Source organism: Barbus barbus (assembly GCF_936440315.1).
Source record: "Barbus barbus genome assembly, chromosome: 29".
Classification (NCBI taxonomy): Eukaryota; Metazoa; Chordata; class Actinopteri; order Cypriniformes; family Cyprinidae; genus Barbus; species Barbus barbus.
In genome coordinates this window covers 19,541,366-19,563,410 of record NC_136757.1, presented here as the reverse complement: position 1 = coordinate 19,563,410, position 22,045 = coordinate 19,541,366, and the positions used below count along the sequence as shown (strand labels likewise).

Genomic DNA, 22,045 nt, shown 5'->3' with positions numbered 1-22,045 from the left:
GCATTAGCATCTTAGAATGATTTCTGAAAGGTCACTAAAGACTGGAGTATTGGCTGCTGAACATTCAGGTTGTCATCGCAAGAAAAAAACTGTAAAAAAAAATGTTTAAAAAATTTTAACAAAGTAATTTTTTAATTAATAAATGCAGCCTTGATGACCATAAGAGACTTACCGACTTCAACTTTTGAAGCGTAGCATGGAGCAGCAGCACGTTTTTCAAATCTGCTGAGGTGATTTAATGTCTTTTCAAAAAAGAAAACATTCATGAAACACAAAATAATTTAGGAAACAATAAAAATGAAAATGGTAACAAAAATATGCACATAAAAATTTTATGTTACCTGAAAGTAAAAGTTCCTGAAAAGCTGGAATCATGGAATACTTGCTCAATTCAGATGATTCAAATGGCAAGATCTTTTTTTTTTTTTCAAGTTTCTATAATATTAAGTAAAAATATAAGACACAACAGAAGCTCTACTCAAACCTTCTCTACACGTAACTATATTAAGGGTGTGCTGGCTAAGCAGGGTTGTCTTTTTTGCCTTCATCATCGGTCTTCTTGTGAAAGGCTTCTGTCAAAATGAAGATCCAGTATGCAATGGTGATGGAGGTATTAATTGTAACAATACCAATCATGAAGGGATGTAGCATGTTTGCAAGTTCCTCCCTGACAGCCATCTACAGAGTTTCTCTGCTTTGTGTTACTTTTAGCCTTTTTATGCGGTTTGGTCCAGCCTTTTCTTCAGTACGTGGTCATCTCTCCTCCCCCCAAAATCAAATGAGGCTTAAATATCCTCAGAGCCTTTGCTGAGAACAACACTCCAGGTTTGTCACCCTCCATCCACACTATCATCAGTAAATTAGCAGTGCACGTGTACTTTTATCTATTAAACTCATAACAGGGCAAATTTGTTTTTTAAGGTTGCCGATTTATTGTATTCAACAGATACAAGAGTAATCAAGAGTGCAATGCTTCTCATTTTTGTTTGTTGATAGCTAATTTTCTGATATGCTAGCTAGGAATGATCACTTAAGGATTAGAGCATTTGGATTTTAATTCCATGTGTGCTTCTTTAAAGATGAATCTTATTGAATGAGATAGACCGCTGTGTGGATTAGTTAGACAGAACATGCTGTGATCTCAGGCAAGCACTGGTGCTCTTAGCTCCGCTAATAACCTCTACTCATGCGTGGAGGATTTAACATTAGTCACAGACTTTACTGAAGATTAGAAACTTAATTAGCGACATCACAAATATTCATGACGTAAAATGTTAAAGCTTAAAGGCAGACTAAGACATAATATGTGGTCAAATAAATGCTTTTATTATGTAAATGTATTCCTGTTTTTTCAAGGGAGGAATTTGTTTTTGCTTTATCCACAAAAACAGTGTTTATTAAATATTCAAGCCTTCAAAATGCTTTCACTTAATTTCGAAATATGGATCAGCTGTGTAACATTAACAGGTTTTAGGAAATGTGTTTCACTAAGCGCTTTGCAGTCTAAGCAGTCCATCTGCGTATTGGAACTGCGCGCTGTTCTCATACTCCAGCATGTCCAGTGCCACGTCACAGCTCTCCTTCACCACCCGCTCCTGGTCCTTCCTGTAGCGCTCCAGGATCTGTAAGCACGCCTCCTTCCCGATGGAGCCCAGTGCTTCTGCGCATTCGTGTCTGACCATGGCATTTTCATCTGTGTTCTCCAAAGCTGCCTGCAGCTGAGGGATGCTGGCCTCATGTTGGACCTGACCCAAGACATAGCCGATCTCGTGGCGGAACAAGGCACTGCTGCATTGAAGACCTAAAATAATTTTTTAAAGAAAATAATATCTGTATTTAACAAGGAGGCATTAAATTGATGAAGTGTGGCAGTTTATAAGGTTACAAAATGTGGCAGTTTATAAGGTTACAATTTTTTTTTTTTTTTTTTTTTTTTTTAAATCCTGAAAAAATGTCTCCACAACAATATTAGGCAACACAACTGTTTTCAATACTGATAATAATAAAAAATGTTTCTTGAGCACCAAATCAGCATATTAGAATGGTTTCTGAATAATCATGTAACACTGAAGGCTGAAGTTAGTTAAGAAAATTCAGCTTTGCCATCTCTGCAATAAATTGCATTTTAAAATATATTAACAGTTAATAGTTCATATAAATTGTAATATTTAAATTGTAATATTTTTGACCAAATACATGCATTGTTATTTTGTGACCTAGTATTGCGTTTGGATAGATCTCAATTTAAATCTTTCCCACCATCTCCAAGAGCCAGAACAGCCTCTTCAGTCCCAAGATTCCTCAGTGCAAACATGGCTCTATAGCGGTCAAACAGTGACAGGCTTTCGTCTAAGAGCTGCGCCCTCAGTTCCAGGATGCTTTTTCTTGGGGCAGGGGGCGCAGGGTCTACGGAGCAGTAGGGGTTCTCATCTGTCCCCTCTGCTGTCTTTACCCCACCATTCATGAGCCACTCCATCCTCTGGACTGCCAGCTGACATGTTTCTGCCACCTGTACAAAAACAGAATTAATGTAAGACCTGAACTTGGGGCATAATCAAAAGGCACAGCAGGACATTCTAGCGTTAGTGTAGCAATGAGTGGTGAATAGTTTGGTGATATGCGTTGACTGTACCTCAATTACTGGATCTTCTGCATATTTCTTCAATAAATCTAAGACTTTGGGATTTCCAATGGCTCCCAGGGCTTCTCCTGGAATTTAAAATATACTAAAAACACTGTATAGGACATACGTAAAAACAAAAGGAGGAAGAGTAAGTCTCACCTGCTTCATGTCTGACCATCGGCTCTTGATTAGTGTCTTTCAGGACCGTCTCTAGGATAGGAATGGCCCGCTCGTCTTGCATTTGGCCGAGGCAGTATGCCAGCTCATGCTTCAGAAGTGCAGATTCATCCACAAAAGCTTCACTGATCCATGTAATGGCCTCTGGTCCACCAAGGTTGCGGAGAGTAAAAAGTGATCTAAAGCGCGTTGTCAGGTCCTGCTTTGGGTTGACAAGAATCCTCCCCACCGCTGATATATCCGCACCATTTGCCATGAGGAGGCTTTCAGTATCAGGATGATGTCTTTATGCACAGGTTAAACTGAGTACTCCAGAGAGCAGCATATACACAAAACCTACATTTAAAAACAACAGAAGTTTGACCCTGTGCTTCATAATAACTAAGTAATGAAATGACTCATATGATGATTCAAAACCTTGTGAGCTGATACCTAGACAGCATTTTTTGGCCTTCATAGGCTCCAAAAAAGTCCAATCTTTAGGACTTACTGTTTGCTTGTCAACTATTTGAATAAGGCATATTTGCACTATGAAAGAAAGGGCCTGGGCTGCGTTTCCCAAAAGCATAATAAGCTTAAGTGCATCATAGACGCATTGAAACCATCAACTTCCATCAAGCTACGATCAACTTAAGCTTACGATGCATTTGGGAGACGCAGCCGTGAACATTGCCATCTCTGTGCCAGTCTCTCTCTGTCAGCTGTGTAACGTAACGCTAAGCGTTATGCAGTCTGCAGACATTACAGTGTTAACACAGAATGACGCTAACAGAATTCACAAACTGATTCATTACAGTCGCTGAATTATCTGTATATTGAACTTACTACAAGCGGAGATGTTGGTGCTTTTTTTCACTCATACAGCGTTCTCCATGCCGTCCACTCAAGAAGGAACTGTTTCACTCATGTAATCCAATAGCTAGATTTCGAATAGTTCGTATTTGTACAGCGCCACCTCCTGGATTGGAGTGAAACCATTCTACACCTTGTAAACAAACCGCTGTAAAAATAAATTGTTTTTTGGGGGTTTTAAGTAATTCTCAGAAATCACAAAAACGTATGCGATAAGTATTTTTTTTTATTTCAACAAAAATATAAAATCACTTTGAACTTAACATTTAAACAATACTGATACGTTAGACACCAAATAAAACGTAACAAATGATTTAAAAGTCACTGATTTATAAAAAAAAAAAAAAACAATCGTACAGTCATAAATTACAAGACATACAATTAATTTACACACTTTCTACCATGTTTAATTTCAAAGTATTAAATGGCAGCTATAAACTATGAACAGGCTAATAAAATGATCGATCAATACACAAACTATGCTGTTCCAGCACTGTCCACTTGAGGAGGCTCAGGTACAGGCAGAACCGGGCTGCTTGTTGGAGATGGATCAAGTGTTTTGCTCTGCTGTTGTTGCTCAAAATAGCTACAGAGCAGAGAACGAACTGCCTCTGCGTTTGGATCATCTATATAGACCGTAGGCACATCTGTGGGCTGTGGACATTCATTCTGGCTGAGTGCGTCAACCCACTCCTCTTTAAACGGACTGTTATGCACGTTACAGATGTTGTGCAAGATACAGCAAGCTACAGCCATCTTGGATACCAAGTCTACATTGCTGTCATTTCTGTTGTGCAGACACTGCCATCGTGCTTTAAGACGCTGGAAGGCATTCTCAATGACTTTAAGGCCGTGGTTCAGCTGGACGTTGAAGGTTTGCTGTTGCGGTGTTAGATTTGACAAAGGAGGATAGCACTTCAGTAGCCAGGTCTGAAGTGAATAACCCACATCCCCCAGCAGCAGAAATCCCAACGGTTGACCCATCAGTTCTTTGGGTGGCTGAGAGCAGAAGCCTCCCTGTTCTGCCATTGTCCACAGCTCTGAGCTCTGCAAGATGGTCATGTCATCCATGCTGCCTGTAAAACCAGAACAAACATCCCAGAAAGTACCTTGTGCGTTTACCACACCCTGAAGCACCACAGAGTGCCATCCTCTCGGGTTCCAGCAATCCTGGGTATCCGTGGAGGGCGATTTAACAGGGATATGAAGGGAGTCGATGACACCAATGCAGTGAGGAAAACCCCACAGAGTATGAAACTGCTCCGCATGTTCTTCAAGTTCATGATCTGCAGGTAACTGCATGTAGAGGGGTTTTAGTAATAAAATGATGGCTTCACATACCTCTCGTACACACTGACACACAGCTGGGATGGGCACACCAAAGAGTTCACTTAAGAAGCAGTATTCTGTGCTGGTGGACAAACGCATTAAGGCCATGGCAATACATCTCTCCAGTGTAATGGTCTGTCCACTTTGCTCTATATACACTTGCTCGAGCTGAGGCTTGAGTTTAGCGCTCAGTAGAAGGAAGATGTCTCTTGTGATGTGGAACTTGTCAAGCCAGTCTTCTGGTCCAAACTCTGTCATCACAACTCTCTCCCACCAGTCTGGGTCTGAAAGGATTGGGACATGATTTTGCAGGTCTTCTTCATCTGGTGATGGTATCTAAAACATTGACAGAAAAAAGCTTACTGCATGAATGCAGGCTGGCATCAAATAAGGAATTGCTTCTCTTTACCTATTATTATGTATTGACTGCACTGACACTAGTCTGCATCGTTGATTCTGATATTTTCCTGTTTATAACTGCGAAGCTGCTTTGAAAGCATCTGTATAGCATAAAGCGCTATGTAAATAATGTCTTGACTATTATGCACACACTTCTCATTACTGTCTTAGAAATGTTTAGTAAACATATAGAGAAATAACAGCTTACCGTTCTCGTGCTCCGGTAATTGAGGAAAAGATGCCTTCGATATCTGATTCGTTTGTGAATTTCAGCTCTCCTTTCTAGTATGTAGTTATGAATTTCTTCTTTTCGCCTCCTAATTTTGGATGCGAGTAAATATTTCATCTCCGCAGCATCTCTCGCCTCGTCTGTTTTCAAGTATGAACGTGGCATTTTGTGCGACGTGTGGTTATAAACACTCTAACTTGGAGTGGAGTGTATTGTTTTTGTGATTTAGTGAGGTTTGTTTATCATCAAATAGAACAGAAGCACAACAAACATGCTCCAAAAACGGCCGTGATGGCCACTTCCGGTCTCCCGTGTTCTTGTCAAAATAAAAGTTTGTTTTAGAACAACGGGAAAGAAAATATAAATATAATATTATTTTATGACGGACTCAATGGCTCTCAATAATTTACCATTTGATGTACGTAGCATCTCTTCTCTTATACATTCCCCCCTCTTTTCTCTATTTTGTATAAAGCTATTACACCCGGAAATTATGTTGCATTATAAAAAATAAACAAGAAATTCTTTCTTAATTTCTTTCTTTCTTTCTTTAGGCTAGGTAGGTACTTGTTAGACTTTTAATAAAAAATCAGTTTGCTCTTTTAAAAACATAGCAACGTTTTTTTGTTTTGTTTCAAATGTCGTGACGTCAACGTTTAACGCTGTCCCATGATTCCTTGCGGTGCCATCGATAACAACAGCCTCGATTTAGCAAATAGAATCGGAGCAGTGTATATTATATCAATTATCAATATATTCTGATTTTGTTCAAGGTTTACACTCGACGTGTTTGTTTTGGACAAGGTTCTGCTTGATCGGATTATAAATTCGCCGAATATCGTTGTCAAGGTAGGTCCGATGATTTGTGGGGTCAGATTAGCCTAACTAGCTGCTCAGTAATCCATTATAAAACACTAAGATGCTAATAATCAGTGCAGGACAATACTGTTGTTTTATTAATATATACATTTAGACAGCTTTGATTCATCTGATATAACGTTATATTGATGAAGTAATTCTCTATAAATGAACACTGGTGTTAATAGTTAGCCGTGTTGACAAAGGAATGCAGTAATTTATCTGTTCATTAAGGACCGAGAGTAATTTTGCGGTAATTGCTTTCTGACATTACATTGATATTTTGTTTTAACGTTACCTGTTTGTAAAGAAGCATTTAACGTCATTAATCCGCAATAAAAAAAAATGTAAGATATGCTGTCATTGTTTGCTTAGGCCACCAAACGAATGCATTTAAGGTATTTTATTAGTTTGTCATGTATTGGGAATGGCAGTCCAGCATATTCTTGTCTCTATGTTCCTATTGTTTGGAAGTTGTCGATTTGAGCAGCTGTTCTCTGACACCTGCTTATGGGTATTGAACAGATGGCATCTGCTGATGAGTCTTGCATCGTTAACAGACAACAAATTAACCTAAAAGTGTAGACCTTTAACGCAGTTCTAGCCTTCTCATAAAATCATGTTTCTCCCATTAAAAAGGGTAATGTTGTTTCCATGAATGCACTTTAGGCACCGTGCCCCTGGATCTCCACATTCCCAGATTTCTGAATCACATCCATGGATCAGGACTATGAGCGCCGGTTACTACGGCAGATCAACGTCCAGAATGACAACACCAGCCCCATGGTGAGTCTGTCATCTTGAGTATTAATGACTTGAAATTGTATTTGATGTAAATATTTTTATGCAATTTAAATGTTTTTAGAATGATCCACTTCAGAGTATTCATTTGATCTGATTCCTTATTTTTTGGATACAGAAAGTAAGAGATGTGATCTGTCACCTGACCCCCACCCCTGAGTCACCGCTGTCATCACCAAGCAAGCATGGAGACCGATTCATACCGTCTCGAGCTGGAGCTAACTGGAGCATCAACTTCCACAGAATAAATGTGGGTGGAATATTTTTTAAAATACTAGTATCAAGGGGTGAGAACCAGATTTCATTTAAAATTTTTCCATAGTTTGATCTGAATTTGTGTACTGATTTCAATTGTTTATAATAAAAATGTGTACACTAATGCATTACTCATGGATTAAGAGCTTTATATATATATATATATATATATATATATATATATATATATATATATATATATATATATATCTCCATTTCACCAAAAATGTCACTTATGCCCTTCTGGTTCTCACTCCTCATAATGGAGCTTCCATATAGCTTCCATTTGATTTGAATCAAAGGAATGCGAAATGTCAAGTTCATTTTTCTTTACTCTTATTGCAGGAAAATGAAAAGTCACCAAGCCAGAATAAAAAAACCAAAGATGCAACATCAGATACTGGCAAAGGTGAGTGTGAAGAGGATTGTGTTGATTATGATATTTTTTAATGGAGAGAGACAGACTATGCTTTAAATGAACCTCAATTTTGATGGATCATATTCTCAAATATGATACTCAACTCTCTTTTGTTGTACTAATTTGCCTCGTTTACTGTGTTGTCTGACAGCGGACGGCTTGGCGTATTCTGCCCTGCTGAAGAATGAGTTGCTTGGGGCTGGGATTGAGAAGGTTCTGGATCCTCAGACAGAAGATAGACGACTACAGCCCTCCACACCCGAGAGGAGGAGCCTCTTTAGTGTAAGTCTCTCTTATCCACTGATCTGTTCATTTGATGCCACATAAGTGTTTTGATCTGTGTTTTAAACGCATACTTTGTGTTTGTATGTACAGTATTCACTCAGTGCCAAAAGATCCACACCTGATGATAACAGTGTTTCCCCATACTCCCTCTCGCCCGTTAGCAGCAAAAGGTAAGTTGAGTCGTCTCCTGAAAAATGTGATTGATTAGTAAAATGCATTCTTTTAATTGCATGCATGTATTTGTTTATAGCCAGAAGCTGCTGCGGTCGCCAAGAAAACCTACACGCAAAATTTCCAAGATTCCTTTTAAGGTGCTAGATGCACCGGAACTACAAGATGACTTCTACCTCAACTTAGTGGACTGGTCCTCTTTAAATGTGCTCAGTGTTGGACTGGGGACTTGTGTTTACCTTTGGAGTGCCTGCACCAGTCAAGTACGCATTAGCTGTTTATGCAAATTTAGAGGCAGTAAATACCCAGTCAACACTTGGACTAAGCTGTGTGTTATTTTCTTTGCTTTGTCTGCAGGTAACGCGACTATGTGACCTATCAGTGGAGGGCGATTCAGTTACGTCGGTGGGCTGGTCAGAGAGAGTGAGTTAACCTTTATGACATGGACTATCAGGAATTGCTTTCTTGGTTTTGTGGTCTGACCGTTCTTCTCTCATAGGGCAATCTTGTCGCTGTGGGTACACACAAAGGCTTTGTACAAATTTGGGATGCTACCGCTGGCAAAAAGCTGTTTGCCTTGGAGGGACACACAGCAAGAGTTGGTAAGTATAAAAAAATACTTATGGAAAATTATAGAAAAACATTGAAATTCATTGATCAAAGGTGTAACACTTTATTTATATGGTGTCCTTGTTACACATTACATGTACTTACTTTTATAATAACAATAAATTATGCATAATTATATGCAAGTAAACTTTGGCCAAACCCTAATTCTAACCATATAGTATGTACATGTAGTTAATTAGTATTACTCAGTATTTATATGTATAATTGCACTGTAACAAGGACACTTTAAAAAAGTGTAACTGAGTTTTAATTTATATTTTTTATTAGGTATGTAGTAAATTGACAAAATTACATTAAAACCTTTATAAAATGTGACATTACAGACCTTGTTACAAACAAAATCTATTTGAAATGAATTGTTATTTTGATCTATTTTTTTTTTTTTTTTTTTTAAGTAAATCCTGAAAAGTATCATGGTTTCCACTTAAATATTAAGCAGCAAAATTGGTAATAAGAATGTTTCTAGAGTACCAAATCAGCATCTTAGAATGAAGGATCGTGTGACACTATAGACTGGAGTAGTGTCTGCTTAAAATTCGGCTATGCCATCACAGGGATAAATAACATTAAAATATATTCAACCAAAAAAAGTACAGTTCTTTTACATTTTGACTTTTAAAAACAAAGAAATTTTACTGTCCACAAACATTTGAAATGTAGTATCTATGTTCACTCTTGCTTGTAATGATTTATAGTTTGTCCATTTTTGACATTTATTTTCTGATGTGCTTCACATTCTAGGGAAATGTATGTATAAGGTTAAACCTGTTATGAAAACTCTCAGAATTCTGCCCTCAGGTGCATTGGCCTGGAATGCAGATCAGCTGTCATCGGGCAGTCGGGACCGCATGATCCTTCAAAGAGATATCAGGACGCCCCCTCTGCAGTCAGAGCGCAGGCTGCAGGGTCATAGACAAGAGGTCTGCGGACTCAAGTGGAGCACTGACCATCAGCTGCTGGCCTCTGGGGGAAATGACAACAAGGTGACCTGACTGCTGTATATAATGTACAAACTTTACAGTATACGAAAATATATTAGCACCTTTTTTTTTTTTGGTAACTGCATCTCTCTCAAAGCATTCCTATGATTGATCCTGCAGCTGTTAGTGTGGAATCACTCGAGCGTGTTACCAATGCAGCAGTACACAGAACACCTGGCCGCAGTGAAGGCCATTGCCTGGTCTCCTCACCAACACGGGCTGCTGGCCTCAGGAGGGGGAACGGCAGACCGCTGCATCCGCTTCTGGAACACTCTAACAGCGCAGCCATTGCAGTGTATCGACACAGGCTCACAAGTCTGCAACCTGGCCTGGTCCAAACACACCAACGAACTGGTACGTTTATTCTGATCAACTGACCAAATGCTCCGTGTTGATGTTTATGGTTGGTTATAGCTGGAGAGATAGACTAATAGGAATGATGGTGACTCTTAATGCATGTTCCAATGCCTCCAGGTCAGCACACATGGTTACTCTCAGAATCAGATCCTCGTGTGGAAATACCCCTCACTTACTCAAGTAGCCAAATTGACTGGCCATTCGTATAGGGTGCTCTATCTGGTTAGTACATCAACTTCTGTTGTTTTATTTTAACAGTTGACTCTTATTGTAATAGTATTTTTGAATGCTGTTTACTGATATTATCTTTTTATCTTGAAGGCAATGTCTCCCGATGGAGAGGCAATAGTGACTGGTGCAGGTGATGAAACTCTGCGTTTTTGGAATGTATTTAGTAAAACACGATCGACAAAGGTAATTTTATCTTTTTTATTTTTGGGAAATACTGGCTTTTTCTCAAGCTCATGTCTGCAATTTAATTATCTGTTATATATATATTTTTTCATCTTTCAGGAATCTGTGTCAGTTTTAAACCTCTTCACCAGAATACGATAATTGGGATCGAGTCTTTATAACATATCTCCATCATTAATCACTTGCAGTAGACTGGACATAAAACAAGCCGAGATCTACACCAAAAGATGTACTGTCTCAACCACAACACTTTTTTTCCTCCCCTGACATTTCATTTTTAGTTCAAATGTTGTTTCCTTTTATGTGTACAGTTCAGTTCATGATTTTATGTGTGATTGTTTTTGGTTACAGAGAAGTGTCTATGACATGTTATCCAAGCCTTAAGCCAGAAACAATGCCATTGAATCAGGGTGTAATGAAAAATTTAGCCATTGTGACAGCTGCGTCTGGAAACATTTGTAAGCATTCTAATGCGTGATCTTTTGATTGTGAAAAATGTATATGAAAGAAAATTCAGTTTTTAACTTCAGTTGCTTGAAATTGATATGGAGTATTATAAAACACCCTGAACATTTTTTTGCTTTGTCATTTGTGGTTTGACAAAATTCTTTACAAGGTTTGAATCAGTAAACTTGGAAAATATTTTTGCAAATACTAGAAGTATTTGGGAACTAGGATATGCGAGTTGAGGAAAAGCAAATCAAATCATGAAAATATGCAAAAAAAAAAAAAGTCAATCAGAAATGACTATAAATTACTCCGCAAGAATGCATTACATTTATCAAAAGTGACTGCAAGACAATCGTACAAAAAACTCAAATATCTTTTCAACTTACTCCAAAGAATTCTGAAAAGTACCACTATTTCCACAAAAACATCAAGCAGCCCAACATTGTTTTCTACAATGATAATATATTCTTGCGTTATTAGTATTTCACAATATTACTGTTTTACTGCATTTTTGATCAAATAAATGCAACCTTAGTGAGCGAAGTTTCTCTCAAAACATGACCCCTGACTTTTGAACGATAGTCTAGTCTATTAGTTTCCTTATTAGCTTAGAAAACAGCCTGACATTTTACTGGTCAAAAACACTTATACAGAAGTACATTTGCACAGGTTATAAATCAGTCTTTAAAGGCTACACAGGATAGAACATTACGATTATAGACTACAGCAGTATCTCTTAAACAGGAAATGATCTGAAATTACATCAATAAGAGCTGGACGCCCATAGGCCATCATCACAAAGTTACAGTGTGTTTACAGATCAGTATTTGATCTAACCCAGTAGAAATACCACTACTATTACCATTTATAAGACAATTTCATAAACAGTCTCATTACACAAGCTCCTACAAGGGGATACTGTACTATACTGTAAACAACACTGGCAACAGCACATGCATTTTAGTAACTTCTACCTTCAGTAGGGAGATTTACGACACCACAAAACATACAACTGCACCTTTATTCCAGCGTATTACATTATTTATTGAGAAATCCAGAAAAAGTGCATAGAATTTTATGAACAGAATGCATGCTCAAACACAAACTGATTGTGTTGCAGAAAAGTTAATAAGAAATCCTAGGTTAGCCTATTAAATCCCAGATTAGTAAGAGTAAATTGAAAGAAAGTGAAATATAAATTATGTACAGATAAAGCTGCCCATAAACTTTGTTCTCCAATGCAAAACTAAGTTAGGATTCCTTTGTTGCCAGTTTCCATCGTTGAAGCCACTGCTGGAAAGTCAGTCCCTCTCTCTCCATCTCTGGCAGGGCAAGCTGTCCAGGCTGCTCCCACCTGCACAGTTTGGGATCGCTGCTTTGAAACAATCTCTATTGTATAAAGTGCCATAAAAATAAAAGAGGCTTGACTATTCCAAAGGGCCTGTGTTGGAAACATTTTAGTGTATTACCAGTGTGTGATGGCAGTCTTCACTTGGTCCGTGTAAAGCAGGCCTTTTGAGCACCTCTTTGTGAGCTCACGGGCCCGTGGGAGCAACGTCTGCAGAATCTCTTCATCTACCATCTTCACACGCTGCACCAAAGCTGAAACAGACAGCAAAAGAGCATTCTCTCATAGCAAGGAATCTAGGCTCTTACCACTGACAAAAACTCAATTTAATTTGGGGGAAAAAAGCAGGTCAAAAAGAGTTATCCAAGTTTTAAAAAAATTGCCTTAATGACATACTCTGCTGATCAGGCGATGGTAGCTGTGCGGTCAGCTTCTGCAGGTCGGCTGATGACTCTGAGAAAAGCTGAAGAAGACTGCGCAGATTTCTTAACTCCAGCCTTAACACTGCAGCTTGAGACCACAGCTCTTCTGGAGCCTGGCAAAGAAAGACAAAACTCCCGCCATCAGTTTTTACTACATTTCAGGTTTAAAAAAAACAAACAAAAACAAAAAGCGCTTGACATGGATACTGTCGATCTTTGACAAACATACAGTGGTGGCCAAAATTTTCATCAGATAAAAAATGGTTTTAAGTCAGTTATTTCTATCTTTTGATGTAGTGTGTCAATAGGAAATATCAGTTCACATTTCCAAACATTCATTTTGCCATTAATTGTAATAATCCAGTGAGCTTTTACTAATGTTCTAATCATTTTGGCTACCACTATATTTAATCTGCATATGATATGAACAATCATTTGAAAATTAACGCTTACTGTATGTTAAAACAATGAACTTACTAACTGGTGCTTGATGAGCTATTAATTGAAATGCCTTTCAGAAAGGTGAGGAACAATTGAAGAGTTTTAACAGACAGCAAGTGAGCATCTCACCATATACATGGGAAATGAAAGACTTTGACAGAGTTTGTGGAAAGCTGGAGACTGTATCCGGTGGATGGAAAGCTGAGCTGCTGGTGGTTTCTGCCCTCTGCTGATTAAGAACAAAAGACTAGGTCACAGCACAGACATTAAGCTTCAGAGAATGATTAATTTAGTTTATTTTTTCCAATGATACTGTGATAACGCAATATTAATGTGCAAATTAATTTGCACACAAATTAATGTGAAAGAAAACTTTCAAGAACTTCAGCCTCTGACTTCATGTTGCAAAACAACTCAAAATGCTAGGCATGGTCTCTTGTACAAAGGCACTGAAGGGAAAAAGGGATTTCGGTAGATTTGCAGACCCCTTCATAACCCTGCGATTGAGTGCAGCCAGTGCTACACAACTGAAGTGCTTGGCCCCTTGTGACACAGAGTTACGCAGTTCACTGCTGGCTTTAATCACACAGCCAAATTGAGGATTGAGCTTTTCTTGAACATACTGCCCAACCTGAAAAAAAAATAAAAAAAGGTTTATTGTATACAGTGCCCTCCAAAAGTATTGGAACAGTAAGGCCAATTGCTTTATTTTTGCTGTAGACTAAACATTTGGGTTTGACATCAAAAGATGAATATGAGATGAGAGATTAACATTTCAGTTTTTATTTACAGGTATTTTCATCTGGATCTGATACACAATTTAGAAATGTTAATCTCTCATCTCATATTCCTCTTTTGATGTCAAACCCAAATGTTTTCAGTCTACAGCAAAAATAAAGGAATTGGCCTTACAGTCCCAATACTTTTGGAGGGCACTGTATATAGATACATACACACAAATTACCATTCAAAACTTTGTCTGATTTAAAATAAATTTCTTCAGCACTAAATCAATATATTAGAATGATTTCAAAAGGATCATGTGACACTGAAGACTAAAGAACGTATTGCATGAAACGACACCTCTGCATGGACACGGGTTAACTCGGTCTTCACAGTGGAGTTTCCCTTGATCAGGCACCGTATCTGCTCTTGTCTTCTGTCCTACACAGGGAAAAAAAACACACTTAACTCCAGACTATGAATTAGCAGTCTTTTGTTAGGAATAAATACAATTACACACCACAAGCTGTCTGAAGGCCATGACACTTTGCCACTGTGTCTGCAGGGTTCTCATGGCGTCCTGCCCCTCTCTGGCCTGGAGCTGTAGCTGAGCACACTGCTCTCTGATGTTGTCTCTAACTGCTGACTGCTTTACTCCCTCCATCTCCAACTCAAACACACACCTGCTCACAAACAGAACAAAACTCATTTGTATTACAACAAACATGTTTTTTTTTTTAAATACCTCCCATATTATACACAATATATATTTTACTATACTATTTTTATTAACATACATATATACACATATATATATATATATATATATATATATATATATATATATATATACATACATATATACACACATATATATATATATATATATATATATATATATATATATATATATATATATATATATATATATATATACACATATATAGGTCTATGCAAACCAAATGATAAACTTATTATCATAAAATTATTTTATTAACTTACTTTTTAATGTAGTGCCAGACCGCGTCAGTAAGAACTTTGTCTTTTGTTCACTTTATTTTACCGCGGATTCGTTTACAAACAAAGGCACAATTTGACGCATTGAAACTGAAAGACGATACTGTGCCAAATATATTGGATCCGATGTCGCAAGTGTGAATACCTGTTTTCATCACGTGATCACTATTGCTTTGTCTTATATGTACTGAGTATTTATGCATTTTTAACCTAAAACACAGCAGAGTCCATCTATAAAAGATGTTAGCCAATCATAGCAGTGGTCGTTTACTTCTGAGTCAACAATCCGCCCCGCATATTCAAACAGACCATAGCCTATTACTTCTAAATTATGATTTTTTTTTTTTATGTAAAAATCTTGATAACATTACAAGTGGACTCAGAGAACAGTGCAAAATAAAAAAGTCGGTTCATCTATATATATATATATATATATGTGTATATTTTTTATTTTTTTATTTATTGTATTGTATTTTTTACTTGCATATATACACACACCCCATTCAAGGAATTCAGCATGCAATTATAAGTATTATTAGTAATTATAATGTAATAATTACTAATAGTTATTGACTTTGCAAGTTCAAAAGTAAATATAATAATTTTCACCTGGACACTGGGTCTGATCCGTGTGCAGTCTCTGCTTTTCTCATCAAAGCCGTGAGTTCGGTGTCTAGCTGCCCACATCTCTTGCGAGTCTGTGCCAGTTCAAAATAACTCCGCTCCACCTCCTCCCAGGCAGACTGTGTGCAAACACAAATACAATCTGCCCCACAAGAGAAAGTGTGTTCAATGCAGTAAGATTACCCTCTCAATAGATCACCTGGAATAGACTGCGGACAGGTGTTAACTCCTCTTTCTGCTCAGCCGACACATCTATTAGGTGATCGCTCTCATAACGAAACCTGCATTAAGTGCAAATACCTGAGTAATAAGCAATAATCGATACAATAACATCATTAATTATAGAGTGGGTTTTGATCAAATACATTTTAATGCAAAAACATACCCTAGATCCGAAACGTCACGCTTCACATTCAAAGCTGCAATCTTCTCTTCTAACGCCACCTGCTGTCTGGAGGTCAAGGCTTGAAGAGCTGAAAGAACTTGGTTTGGAGGATGAGAGCGTAGAACGTTCTGAAAATTAAACATATTGAGGTTCTCATAAGTTGTTGTTGTGCAGAACAAAATGCATGCAGACACAGAAACAAACATGCATCCTCCCGAAATGAGTGTCTTCATCTACCTCCACTGCACTCGTCCAGTGCTGGATCACTGCTTTTCTTTGTTCATGAGTAAATCTGGATGAAAAACAAATGAATAAATATCAACAAGGCAAAAGTGCTAAAGCTCTTCTATCTACAATATCAGCATCAAAGGTCTGTGCGTCTTACTCAGTGGACGAATTCAAGTTTAGTTCACTCTCTAGCAGGCCCTGGAAGAAGAGAAGCCTCTCGCTGCAGAGCTCTCTCATATCTTTCTGAAATGAGACAGAAATAGTATTTCATGAGTTACAATCAGTGGAAGGATGAGTGGTTTAATTAAGTGGTCAGTTGGAGTTTGACTGGTTAAAATGATCCAATTAGGCCCTAAGTGAAAATTTAGTTAAAGATTTTGTAACTATACCACCTATTCTCAAATGAAGGCCATTCAAAAGTAGAATTTTTGAATTTCAGAATTAAAACTGACATTAGCAATGATAAGAAGCCAAAAAGTAGCTATAATTATAATGTTACAGTGTGCATCACAAACACCATTATATACAGCAATACTTACTAAAACCAATGGATCTGCTCCAGCTTCACTGTCTGAACTGTTAGATGGCCCAAACACCAACTTCACCTCTGCTTTCCTGGACAATTAGAAAAACAATGTGATTTACAGGTTTGAGTCATATACAAGAAATTAATGCTTTTATTTAGCAAAGGACAATGATTCTCCCATTTGATACTGTTAAGTGCTTTGACACAATCTGTATTGTTAAAAGCGCTATATAAATAAAGGTGACTTGACAAAGATGCACACAGCATCAAAATATGGCACACAGCAACTTTAACTAATCAGTTTTTGAGAAAGCTGCAATAGAAATATGACAGTCTGAAGGTGGCTCACTTGGACAGCTCTTCCAGGGCATGCCGCTGAGTGCCAATCACGTGTGTGTCCTCTAACAGTACGTTTCTCTCCTCAGAGCAGCGCTCCCTGAAAGAATCTAACAGGATCTGTCTGTGCCTGCTCTCCATAAAGTCCTCCCAGTTCCTATTCACGTTCTTCTCTGCTCAGCAACAGGAGAAGATATTAGTAACAACAACTTAAAATACCATTCCATAACCTGATTATCATTTTTTAAAAGGATAAAAAACAGTTAAGAAGGTAATTATCGACCATTTTAATCTTTTGATGACTTAAATCCTTTTTCCCTACACAGTCTGTAGTATAGGTAGTATAAAAGAGCATGAAGATGAACAGAAAGATAGAATAAGCACATTCACCTTCAGTAGCTAGTTGATCCTCCACTCTACTGATCTTTGTGTCCAGTTGACTGAGTTCAGTCTGAAGGGCATCAATCTCTCTCTGAAGCTCAAGCCTTCTCACATCTTTATTCTGATTTTTCAACTGTTTAAGCTACAAAGAATAATCATCTTATGAATCCTTATAGAAGCACCATAGCAAATTGCAATCAAATACATTTCTTTACCTCTTTATCTTGTAACACTTTGTACCTTAGAATTTATATGGTCAAGGAACAATTCCACAGCGCACACAACCACAATTTAGCAAGTAATGAAGTTGCAGCTTTATTACTTGTATTAAAGTCGCATTTTCAACATTTTGACAACACAGTAAAAATATATCAATTGTGGTGGGCCTTTCATATTTTATGCGTCATAAAATCAGTGTTATTTTAATATTATTAATATACGATTATAGTATCTGTTAATACTTGGTATTAGGGTTTGTTTATATATTATCAGTTTTTATTTCATTTGATTATTAGTCATTTTAATACTTCGACTTATGCCTTCTCGTTACTAATTAACGAAAACGAATTTTAATAGTTTTGGTTTAATAAGCAATAACAACCCTGCACAAAATATACACATATGCATATTAACACGTCACATTGTCAGAAAACTTAAAGGATACCACTGAATGTTCCCCCTCATGACTCGAACGTTCCTGTAAGATATAACTTATGTCAAAGGAATATTGCATAACCAGAAAAAGTACATAGCAAAACACGTAGAAAGCATTAGAGATTGTAAAACCATAAGATCTCACCTTTCCTTATAAACATGTTGCGTGATATACTTCCAAATGGAAGCCCCAGGACCGACACACAACCTAGATAAAACGTAAACACATGATCAATCTAAAATCGGTGAAGAGGATTAATGCTAGAATTAATGCTAACTCACTAACGTCTTCATATATCCGTCATCCGGGAGTCTGGCTCCTGGCAACTCAAGATCCTCAACAGCCCAGCGCTTTAGTTCCTGACTCAGACTTGCCATATTTTTAAATATTCTGATAATAATAAAACGAACCTGCAGTATAAACTAAAATCTCACATCTAATGCGAAAAGGACAAGTCAAAATACGCGGTAGACGTTTCTTCGCCTCCGTTTATTTTGCTACTTGTCCCTAAAGTAGCCGATGCTGCCCCTACAGGTCAGTATAAGAATATCAGCACATATCTGTCCAGTACTCTTTTGTGTTGAATGTTCTTTTATTTTCCATTTTCTTAAAAATAACGTTTTTATTTTAATATTGCTTTTACAGGATTAAATTCACTGAATAATTAATCTTGACTGATACTCTTATTATCGTATTATAATGTAACAAGTAGGCTATTATATCTCTTTTGACTTTTTTTAGAATGAGAATATTGGGGGGGGCAAGATGGCGTTGTAGCAAGACAGGTTTGCAGGAGCTCTTTGCTCAGATCCCGCGTTTTTTAAAAATAGTTCATGTTCAGAACTAACTGGAAAGATACAGTTTATATTATGAGTTAAGTAGCCTCCTTTAATTATCTTTTTTTTCTTTGCATTTTTTACTATTTGAGCTTTACTGAAGACGCTTTTGCCAGCGAGTCGCTAATAATAATAATCCACATGCTTTTGCTATAAATTGCTGTTGTCTTGTGAATATGGAGGACAAAGAAGAAACTCTCCTTGCTATGCACAGCTATGCAAGGAGAACTCTAAACGCTGAATTGGATGCAGTTGTTGGACAGGCTGAGTTCGCGCTTTTACCCGATACACCTGAACCGAACCCTGCGAAAAAAAGTAAACTCGACAGTCGACAGTCAAAAGTAAAGACGACAGTCTTTCCGTGAGTGATGCCATGCTAATGAGATTCATGCAGAGAATGGAGGCCATGCACGAAGAAACTTTGTTGAAAAAACGGTACTTGAAAACTCAAACTCTATTAAACAGATAATCAGCTCCCTCGAATTCCACGGTGAACAGGTGAAGCATTTGAATGATAAAACTGAGGAACTGGAAAAGAAAATCGTAAGATTGGTGAAAGACAACGTCGAACTTCGTGATAAGTATAATGATCTGGATGCGTACAAGCAAGGGCGTAGTTTTGGTTTGAACATTGGGGGGGTTGAAGTGGACCCCGGGTCATGCTCCCTCTTAAGGTTTATTTATTTGTTGGTTTGCTTAAATGTTTATTTTTGTAAAATGGTCTTTTGTACGGTGACCGAGAGAGCTCAACATGCTGCAACTTAAAAAAACACATGCAAATAGAAAAAGCACCAGCAAATCAAGAAAACATCATCAGTTTGACAGCAGGCGATGCAAATGCTCACAACACAAACAAATAAAGAAACACACGACAAATGCTTACAATACAATCAAATAAATTTTATTTGCAGTGCGTTTCTTTGTTTGGTTTTGTTGTGAGCATTTGTAGCGCGTGTGTTGTCAAATTGACGAAAGCTGTTTTCTTAATTTGCAGGCGTTTTTTTCTATTTGCAGCGCGTTGAGCTCTCTCGGCCACCGTACTTTTGTGCTATCCACCACACATGCAAATTTGGTTGATTGCGTAACTGCAATAAAGTAAAAGGCTAGTTATCAATTACTTGTTTACATAGGATATAATGTATTTTATATTATTTAGACACTTAGGCTATAGTTTGACAGAATGTTCTAATTCAATACGAGACTTCAATATGGGAAGTCAATTTAACATTTTCTTATATTGATATTATTTCTTACTCCTTAACAGTTCATCAGGCTCTTAATGATTTAATCTGTGCCATCATTGTAATATCTGAAGTCCAGGTTTCTCCATCACTCATTATTACAACCGGCTCTCGATTCTGACTTGTGCTTGCTCTTATGAAAAAGCACCATAGTTCTTAACTGTAGCATTTGTTATAATAAGGTTAGCCTATTAGTCATTACCAGGCCAATAATGACTTTTTTTTTATTAATCTATATTGCATTTGTTATGAGAAGCAATAGCCTTTAGAAACAATAGCTAAAACATGCCACAGTTGTAATATAAATCTTTAGGGAAAAATCTATTCCCTTAACAGATTATCTATTATAAATTCTACAAATTAGACTAAATTTACCACACTAAGCCTACAATAAAACGTGATAAATTATAGTAAAGGTGGTCATGAGAAGTTTAAAAATATTTAATGTTATGTTAGTGCTGGTGCAATATTATCTGTTCTCATCTTTTCATTAGTCTTTTTAATGCCTTTTTTTAGATAATGTTCGACTTTCTCCATAGCATTTTAAAGTGGCAGTTTCTCAATAGATCCAAATATATCGCACAGAGTATAGATCGCAGAATTCAAATAGATCGCATATTTTACCATCAGCTTCACGATAGGAATGGCTCGCGCAAATCTTCTCACACTTCTGAGCGCGCTGGTGAACGCGCACAGAGTATAGGGTTATTCGCGCGCCGCTCGTGCACAATTAAAAGAACTGCGCTTCAGTCATGTTGTGCTGATAAGCGCTCCGATCGGTTCGTACGTGAGGTTAGTGCTTATAAAAACGCCGAACTCGCGGTTAAAATAATTCATAAATAGCCTGATTCTAGGTTTCCATTAACCGTGATATAAATATTGGGGGGGTTGAACTTGCTAGTTTTGGTTATTGGGGGGGTTACCTCCCCCCCACCCACCCCACAAACTACGCCCCTGCGTACAAGAGAAGATGGGATCTTCGAGTCGCTGGTATTCCGGAGAAAGCAGGAGAGAACGTAAAGCAGATGATCATCGACCTCTTCAGCCAGGTCTCCCCGAGCATCGATGCAGATCTACCCCGTGGAGTTGACATCGCTCATAGGCTGGGACCTCGTTCTGTTGCGGAAAGATCCTCTCGTCGCAGCGGGACAAAGTTTGGAGAGATGCCAAAACATCCGTCTTTCTCAGGGAACAGAAGACCAAGATCTTCGAGGATCTTTCGCAGAAAGACAAGGATGCAAGATCTCTCCTGTGGCCGACGGTAGAGAAGGCGAGACGGGAAGGAAAGAAAGCTGGCTTTCACGGTTTGCTGTGATTGAGGGTAAAAGAGTGACCGCTAAAGACTTAGCCAACACTTAACATGTTGGCAATGCTTATTCAACAAGCAACTGTTTCTTCTAAATGATTAGCTTGAATAAGTGTAAGATTTTTTTTAATACTTTTACTTATGAGTTGTTTTTTTATCTATTTATTTATTTTATCATATTTTATATATTTTTCTTTATTTTTATACTTATATATTTTTTATTGTTAATTATTTACTTTTACTTTGAGCTCTTAAATCTTTACTTTAAGCTGAAGTTTAAGCGTAGTCTTTTGTTATTCTCTGAACTTAAATCTGAACACCTTATTCCGGTTGAGCCGTTGTTGCTCT

The 22,045-nt window shown here is 37.6% G+C and overlaps 3 protein-coding genes across 9 annotated transcripts; 1 reads left to right on the top strand and 2 right to left on the bottom strand.

Moving 5' to 3' along the window:
• Positions 1-427: 427 nt before the first annotated feature.
• On the bottom strand, positions 428-3,739 carry LOC306849757 (deoxyhypusine hydroxylase-like). Its single transcript, XM_079385048.1, has 5 exons — positions 3,626-3,739; positions 2,783-3,136; positions 2,633-2,709; positions 2,260-2,509; positions 428-1,801 (listed from the first exon to the last, which is right to left on the bottom strand). Exons 2-5 carry the CDS (start codon positions 3,054-3,056, stop codon positions 1,488-1,490), a joined length of 915 nt encoding a protein of 304 aa, XP_079241174.1. The 5' UTR covers positions 3,057-3,136; positions 3,626-3,739; the 3' UTR covers positions 428-1,487.
• A 436-nt stretch (positions 3,740-4,175) lies between these two features.
• Positions 4,176-11,355, top strand: fzr1a (fizzy/cell division cycle 20 related 1a). Of its 2 annotated transcripts, none has more exons than XM_079384050.1 (14): positions 4,176-4,944; positions 7,137-7,253; positions 7,387-7,518; positions 7,869-7,932; positions 8,093-8,223; positions 8,317-8,396; positions 8,477-8,660; positions 8,755-8,820; positions 8,897-8,999; positions 9,826-10,010; positions 10,128-10,361; positions 10,482-10,586; positions 10,686-10,778; positions 10,878-11,355. In XM_079384050.1, the coding sequence occupies exons 2-14, from the start codon at positions 7,185-7,187 to the stop codon at positions 10,917-10,919; spliced, it is 1,488 nt and encodes a 495-aa protein (XP_079240176.1). In that variant the 5' UTR covers positions 4,176-4,944; positions 7,137-7,184; the 3' UTR covers positions 10,920-11,355. The 2 variants fall into 2 exon arrangements, with proteins under 2 accessions (XP_079240176.1, XP_079240175.1); XM_079384049.1 differs by lacking the exon at positions 4,176-4,944 and adding an exon at positions 6,274-6,458.
• Positions 11,356-11,529: 174 nt separating this feature from the next.
• Positions 11,530-18,828, bottom strand: LOC306849187 (HAUS augmin-like complex subunit 5). Of its 6 annotated transcripts, none has more exons than XM_079384048.1 (18): positions 18,459-18,828; positions 18,324-18,356; positions 17,875-17,899; positions 17,669-17,801; positions 17,292-17,451; positions 16,956-17,031; positions 16,574-16,659; positions 16,426-16,480; positions 16,189-16,316; positions 16,003-16,084; positions 15,789-15,922; positions 14,683-14,845; positions 14,523-14,603; positions 13,925-14,070; positions 13,569-13,665; positions 12,973-13,111; positions 12,698-12,830; positions 11,530-12,582 (listed from the first exon to the last, which is right to left on the bottom strand). In XM_079384048.1, the coding sequence occupies exons 2-18, from the start codon at positions 18,341-18,343 to the stop codon at positions 12,480-12,482; spliced, it is 1,761 nt and encodes a 586-aa protein (XP_079240174.1). In that variant the 5' UTR covers positions 18,344-18,356; positions 18,459-18,828; the 3' UTR covers positions 11,530-12,479. The 6 variants fall into 6 exon arrangements, 4 of the variants coding, with proteins under 4 accessions (XP_079240174.1, XP_079240173.1, XP_079240171.1 ...); XM_079384047.1 differs by having other exon boundaries at positions 11,535-12,582; positions 13,569-13,668; XR_013782301.1 differs by having other exon boundaries at positions 12,254-12,582; positions 13,476-13,665.
• Between the last annotated feature and the right edge of the window lie 3,217 nt (positions 18,829-22,045).